The 7,618-nt window shown below is 40.5% G+C and overlaps 1 protein-coding gene across 1 annotated transcript in view; it reads left to right on the forward strand.

Annotated features, from left to right (window-relative positions):
- Positions 1-7,212, forward strand: part of smchd1 (structural maintenance of chromosomes flexible hinge domain containing 1) — a 30,085-nt gene extending 22,873 nt beyond the window's left edge. Inside the window, exons 39-47 of the mRNA XM_088071954.1 lie at positions 545-664; positions 1,926-2,005; positions 2,116-2,238; positions 3,188-3,369; positions 4,304-4,413; positions 5,240-5,310; positions 5,395-5,563; positions 5,651-5,809; positions 6,870-7,212. Of these exons, the coding sequence (XP_087928080.1) occupies positions 545-664; positions 1,926-2,005; positions 2,116-2,238; positions 3,188-3,369; positions 4,304-4,413; positions 5,240-5,310; positions 5,395-5,563; positions 5,651-5,809; positions 6,870-6,949 (1,094 nt within the window). The 3' untranslated portion in view covers positions 6,950-7,212. The remainder of the gene's footprint in view (positions 1-544; positions 665-1,925; positions 2,006-2,115; positions 2,239-3,187; positions 3,370-4,303; positions 4,414-5,239; positions 5,311-5,394; positions 5,564-5,650; positions 5,810-6,869) is intronic.
- Positions 7,213-7,618: the final 406 nt, after the last annotated feature.

Genomic DNA, 7,618 nt, shown 5'->3' on the forward strand with positions numbered 1-7,618 from the left:
TGTTTCCTTGTTTTTGGCTTCCATGTTAACAAGTCAGAGCGGCCACAGCGTGAGCAGCGCTGCTCACGTGTGTCTCAGTTGCCTGTCAGCCTCAGCGCATTTTTTTCATGTGCCACATGCAGTCGTCAGCAGAAATAGCAACAGAATCCCATCAGAAGGCGACAGAAGGCGTTTTATTATGAAATATTTGCAGGACTGTATTGTAGACAATGCAGGAGCTTGCACGACTGCATAAATGAGTGGAATTTGTGCTTATAAATGTGGACATAAAGCATTCAACGCTGCAGATCGGCAAGGTCACCATCAAGCGCTGCTCATGCATGCAGTGTGTTCCCGGCGTAACAGAGGCTTTCTTTCTGAAAAATCACAATCATCATCATTTTAAATGATTTGAAGACCGGAAACAAAATTAAATTTCTCTTCAGAGACGGAAATCTAAAACAAAAACAACTGGGCAAATAAAGCCACATCTGTCTAGAAAAGTTTTATTTCTTATTATCTTGAACTAAACAACTAATTGGCTATTTATATTTTTCTGTTTCAGATGCAGAGAACCAGCAGAAAATGGCTGAGCTGTCTAGGAAGAAAGATAAGCTCATTGCTGATGTTGCTGCATGCAAAGACATCTTGACTGCAAATACCGAGTTACATCAAATGCTGAAGGGTAAGATTTTATTTATTTATTTTTTTTCCCCAAAATAAGCGAATATGGAGTGTGCTACCAGACAAATTTGTGTAGAGCAGAGTATCGTTTGAATTTTACTCGATATCAGAGCTAATCAATACGTGAGTTTCAATCAACAGGCGGCAGTTTGGCCATTATTCCGCCTTGCCATCCCTTATAAAAGAGGGATGCACGTCATCTGCAGATATTGGCTTTAAAATTAAATTTTGGAATCAGGCAACTTGCTGATTTTTGCCGATATCACAAACCGACATTTTTTAAAATTAAGATTATTGGACAAAGTGAACATATGCAAAGCATTGACCCTAAGTTGAAATATTTTTTCTTATTTTGCACAATGATTAAATATTTCATACACTGAAACACATTTTATGTCTCCACCTGCTGGTGGGCCATTACAGTAAGAGTGTATAATTTGATGTAAATTCCACTACTGAAGACATGATCACTAAAATTAGGTGGGGTATTAGTTATCAGCAAAATGAAAATGAGTTTTAACATAACGGCATATTGAATATTGGCAAAAAATCAAATATCGTACATCCCTATTATAAGATATACAATCACGAAATCAAGGGCAGAGTTGTCTCACCTTTAAGCTGGCAGCAGAGATCATAGCAGCGCAGAATTGACGTCTGTGTAAAGGGATAGCCGCAGGATGGGACCGGTTTGACATTTTGAGGATGTTTCATGTGTGCAGGCCACCACCAGGAAACTTTAAAAAGCAGCTAGCAGCAGTTAACAGCTCGTTTTTTTTTTTTTAAGCCTAAAAAGTCCGCCAATTGCGGAGACAATGAGGTCTGGCAGCTCCTAACCCTCCAAGCAGAGGGCGAAATCAGCCGCCCTATCACAGATGGTAAATGATTGTTATTGCCAGGTTATGCCGTTGTTATTGTTTAGACGCATGTATAAGTCACACTAGAGGCTGAGGCTGTTACGCTACACTTTACATGTTGCTCCTTATGCTTCCAAAACACTGGCATGCTGTCTAAAATCACACACTGTGGTGGCACTGTGGCCACCATTGTTTTGTTCTGAATAAAAAAGCAGCATTAAGAGGGGATTTTATAACACCCCTATAGAGCCGTCTTTGTGTAAAAAGGTCTACGGACGCACTTCAACTGGCACCAAGAACATATCATGGTACAAAGCCCGGCCCTACTTATGTCTGTGATTCTTTTCTGTGTCTACCAATGCGTGTTTAACATGTTCTCTAATAATAAGTTTTATTTCATTACAGATCTTAAAAACAGTGCCAGTCAAAAAGAGGCAGCCCTTCGAAAGGAGCTGTTAGGGAGGAATATGAGAACAGGACAAACTGTGAGTGTTAGATGTTGATTCTGTCCACACTTAACTTCTGTATAAATTATGATTTCATCCATCCATCCATCTGGAGAAGATAACATGCATCATTTCTTTATTCTTTGTAGATCCCAGAAATTGAAAGACTCATGAGGGAAAAGAGAATTGAATTCGACATGATTCGAAATCAGCCCAGAAGAGTTTGCTCTATCCCTGATCACTTCAGGGGGCAGCAGGATGTTTTGGGAAAGGTAATGTCACAGAAAAGACTGAGTTTTCTGTTGGATAGACGCCCTATAAACCCAGTGTGTACTTTCAGGGATAAGGGTGACCTCCCGGCAGATGTGTCCAATCACTGCTGCTCCTTTAAAAGTCTTGGAAATCAGATAATCAATCTAAAACTAAGGCTTAAATGTCGTAAATCAGTCTTTCCAAGCTCTTAAAATTTTTTTAAAAATCGGACTCAGGATTTCATTTATTATTATTTTTTCCGATTGTGATGTAAAGTCTCAAAATAATTGTGACATCTTTGATGTTTTTATTTTTTTAAGTCAGTTTTGGTTATTGTAAAATCAGTCTCTTACTTTCATTCCAAGTAGCATTTTAAAAAGTCTCAAAAAGTCTTGAATCAAACATGTCTTAAGCTGTTGAAACCCTGTGTGCAGGGTTTCCCACACATTCATTTATTTGTGGCGGGCTGCCACGATTATAACATCTGCCGCCCCAAATTGATTTTAGATTTTTGGAACTGGGCCGTCCATTAGGAGCACCACTGAATCATATATACCATTAAGTTATGTATTGCTCCACACAGACGGCAGAGCGTACTCTGGGCACAGATGGAGCAGCAGGACGCCAAACACAGTTAAAGTGAAACATAAGCATTGATTGTGCTGGATTTAAAACAGACCTGCAAAAACATCAAAATTTAGAGAGTCAGTTACAGTCACACAAAGATTCTCAGTTTGAGGGAATCAGTGTGTGTGTGTGTGTGTGTGTGTGTGTGTGTGTGTGTGTGTGTGTGTGTGTGTGTGTGTGTGTGTGTGTGTGTGTGTCTGTGTCTGTGTCTGTGTGTGTGTGTGTGTGTGTGTGTGTGTGTGTGTTTTAGGATCATAGCTTTGCCGGACGTATTTTCACAGATAGCACGTGTCACACTTTTTTTCCAGAGCTGTAAGTTTAACCCTTTACCTTTGAATGCAGGTTGGCCACCTGGCCTTTGTGCAGGATGATGATGCAGCTCGGGTTATCTCCTGGCATATCAGGGCTGACATGGACTGTGTCATCACCACAACGGACACAGCAGCAAAGAGGATCTTTCACAGCACCCAAGGCAGGCAGCAGGTCATGCCCCTCGATGGTGTTTATGTGAAACCAGGTGCAAGGTACACTGTCTGTGGATTTCTTTCAAATAAAACTCACTGTTTTCTGTGACACTGGGAAATGCGGTTCGGTTCCTGCACTTTAACGTTATCGAGCCTAACACTTAATTCATACTGCCCCTCCACACACTGACATTTACTTCGTTGGCGCCTGAGTTTCTTTCCTGATGAGATTGTTGTGTGTCTTTGATTATAGTCTTTAATGTTTAAGCCTATCCCTATCCCCAGCCTTCCAACAACAATAATTTAAAGATCGTGTGGCACCTTCCTCTTGCACAGACTGTTAAACAACAAAGCAACAAGGATGCCTTTGACAACGTCAAGTCAATTTTTTTACTTAAAGCCCAATATCAGTCTGCACAGCAAACAGCACTCTGTGCACTCAGTCTATGCGGTGTGTACAGAGTAGTACGCGTAATGTTATGGACTGTAAACATATGAGAAGTGAAGTCCTGTTTTTATTCATTAGATTAAATAAATCTAAATCCAAAGACTCATGCAAATTAATGCATGCTTTGAAATGTGGGCATTAAAAAAGCGGAAAGTACATCCTCCTTCATGATTATCACAACATATTAAACGTTAATGTAAGATTTTATGATATGACTTCATAATGACTTCATTTGGGTTCAAAGTATGGATAATGGTAACTATAATTATTATCATATATAAGAAGGAGAGCAACTTCCTTCCTGTTGGTCCTGTTGATTGTGTGTCGATGACAGTTTCTTAAAGAATCGAACCAGTGTTTTGACAAACTGCGTACTTTACATCACAGCAAACCGAACAGATGTGACGTTTATTCATCTCATGCAAGTTTTAACAGCAAAGTTTAAAACACACAGAAACACTTGGATGTCAGTGACTGCCTGGAACGGTTAATACAATTATTCGATCACCTCTGCAGTCCCTCTGCTAAGATTTGAATCTCTTACAGTTCGCTGCCGCACAGAAGAGATGGCGGCATGCTCTTTAATCCTCCTGGGAACCCCGTCCTCGCCACAGATCTCCTGATTTACACCGGCGACGATGAGAGCTGTAAAAAAGGTCAGCTGCCTCAGATGGATATCCCCTGCTTTGTGTAACATCGCCTCATTGTTGTTTTTTCACTGCAGATTTCAATTACAAGTTCAGGGTTTCTGTGGGTTTTTAGAGGCTTCCCGGCTCTCTCTTTGTTTGCTGCTGTTGGGGTATTTCCTTCATGCCCCCGCAACTCCTGTGGTAAACGGTTCCACCTGGGATTCGACCTCACAGGGGTGGAGGGATTTCCTCATCGGGGGCCCCGACACTGCAGCAGAAATTGGGCCTCTCTTGACACATTAAATTTTTTTTCATTCTTTTAGTCAGATGATATATGTATTGTTTAATGGAATAGAGGTTTATTTGTTTGCCTTGTAAAGCCTGTTGACACTCACACATTCACATGTAAATGTATTAAGAGCTTTCATTCTCCTTTAACCCTTTAAAACCTAGAGTGACATCACTTCACTTCTTTCACATGCCTTTCACAAGTGTTTTAACCTTTGAACCCTGAGTAGTGCAGTTTCTTTCAAAAACGTGAGAAAAAGGCAATGAGCACTTTGTAAGAAATGTTACACAAATTGCAAGAAATTGGTAGATTTAGATTATTTTTGAAAAGCAAAGGGAAAATGTTAAGGAGAAAACAGTTATACTTTATACATATTTTTTGCTAAGTTTTGGGTCATTTCTTCTTTTGTTGCTCATCACCTTCTTCCCACGTTTTTGAAAGAAGTCAAGTCAATTCTCTCATGTTTCAAAGGGTTAATCTCTATGATTGTGAATGGTTTTCATTAGTTGTTAAAAAAAACGTTTACATTTGTCTAAACAGCTCTGACCTTTTCCCTCCTCGCAGCTTTTAAAAACATCCTCGGAGACACTATAGTGATTGATGACCTCGACTCTGCTACCACGTACAGAAAGATGGTGAGTGATGCTTGCAGGCTGGAGCCATGTCGTGCATTTACTGGCTGGTGGTTATTTTTCCTCTGAATGTGTCGTTGATTGCAGGTGACGCAGCATAAAATGTTCTGTCCCACCATCCTGACCAGGCAGGGCGATAGGGTCAGTGGCAAGGGAAAGTATGGAGGCACACAGAACAAAGCCCCACCGATGAACGCGCTGCAAGTGTTTGGAGCCCCCCTCCCACAGCGTTACGACGCTCTTTGTAAACACCTAGGTGACACCTCTGATAGTCATATTTTAAACTTATTTTTGTGACCCTGTTCAGTCAGATTGTGCTTTCAGTTCTCGTTTTGTTTGACAGAGCTGCTCGGTGAGCACCGCAGAGCTCTGCAGAAGAGGGACGAGACAGCAAAGGAACTTGAAGATCACTTGACAAATATGAGGTCTCCTGAAATGCTGCAAAAGGAAGAAGAAAAAAAGGAGAAGGAGAAACAGCTAGAAGAGATTGAAAGACAACTTGGTATGTACCTGGGACTCAGAAGTGGACTTGAGTGACAAATTTGATGACTTGAGACTTGACAAAATTGAAAAACCTTTTCAATTGTGTCCTTTTTGTTGGTATATTTCATGACATTTATGGGAAAGGGCTTTTTGACTTTTTAAGGACTTGAAACTCAAAGCTTAGGACTTAAGACTTGACTTGGGACTTGATTGCAAATACTTAATGAAGTAGGAAAGATGGCTTTCTCATAGCACCAGGATGTCTCTGCAGTAGAAAGACGCAAATACTTTTAAATTGGTGCCACATGACCAGAGAAAACAGACAAAAGGGAAGCTTTTGCTCAAGAGGTAGAAAACATACAACTACCAGAATGCATTGCGCTGCACCAGCTCAATAAACACTCCCGCTGGTGAGACACATAATGAGAACGCAATAGCTGGCAGCTGGTAACAGTCGATCTCACATTACAGTTAAACAGTAAAACATGTTTCAGAAAACACTTGAGGTGAGAAATATGCAACTCAGTAACAGAATTGTGGTTTATTTGATTAGCGCAGCTTAGTTTTACCATCTGATCTGTTTTTTCAGTCTCTGTTTTCACTGTACAGGAAGCAGTATGGCGCCCAATTCCTGTTCACAAGCACTCACTGTTACAGCTAAACAGGGCACTAAAATGTGTTTCTAAAAACATATAGGTGAGAACTAGGCAGTATGGTGTTTGAAGTTTGGTTTATATTTAATCAGCGCTGCCAAGTAACCGTTTGATCGGGGTGGGTCTACCTCCTGGTCCATTTCTATGTCCATTTGTGTCTGTGGTGGCCTCCGGTGGAGTGCGAAAATGCAGAAATACTGCCTGTAGTTCGAGCAACAGCCTGAGAGTCAGCACAGCTCTGCCTGATGATGTGTTTTGCGTCAACATATCTGGTTGAAAATCAGCTTACTCCTAATTTGCAAGAGAATGATTTAGTCCCACCACTGACCTGGAAATCTGGGCAGAGAACACATTTCAAGCTTTTGGCTTTATATTCTTTTAGCACTGTCAATGTCTAATTGATTTTTATTCTATTTCTATCATCAGCATCAGAAAGACCAGTGAAACGGGGGCTTGAGGCTGCTGGGGAGCCATCTGGCATCATGTCAAAGAGAGCAAAGCAGTGATCCAAACAGCCCGAAAGTTTGAGCATGAACCGCTTTGGCTTTTAAAAGAAAAAATATCATTATTATTATTATTTTATTGTTATTATTATTATCATTATTTTCACTCCATGTGTTGATCATTTGAGTTGCTGTTATATATATTTTTTATACATAACAGTTTTTTTTTGTGTTGTGCTTTTGTAATAATTAAACCTGCTGGCGATATGATGTGTATGGCCTGATACTGTATGTCAAACATTTATAAAATACGTGATTTACTAAGATGTCACTTTGCCTCTTATTGTTTCTACTCAACGACTACTAACTTAAGCGAAAAACAAAACTTAAAAATGAAATAAAATCTCGAGGGATCTGTGAAGATAGACACTGACAGGCGCGCGCATGTTACGCACGGGATAATTACGGTGCCTTTTCCAAACAAAGACAATCATTATCCAAATTTCGGCCTCCGGAAATTATGTAGCACGATTACATTGTGTTTTTGGATGCCGAAAGAGAGTTGGACGTGGGCTCGTGTGTGTGTGTGTGTGTGTGTATGTGTATGTGTGTGTGTGTGTGTGTGTGTGTGTGTGTGTGTGTGTGTGTGTGTGTGTGTGTGTGTGTGTGTGTGTGTGTGTGTGTGTGTGTGTGTATGTATGTGTATGTGTGTGTATGATCTCAGAAACGGAA

This window comes from Plectropomus leopardus, chromosome 21 (genome assembly GCF_026936395.1).
Source record: "Plectropomus leopardus strain MGB_pleo_1.0 chromosome 21, ASM2693639v1, whole genome shotgun sequence".
Classification (NCBI taxonomy): Eukaryota; Metazoa; Chordata; class Actinopteri; order Perciformes; family Serranidae; genus Plectropomus; species Plectropomus leopardus.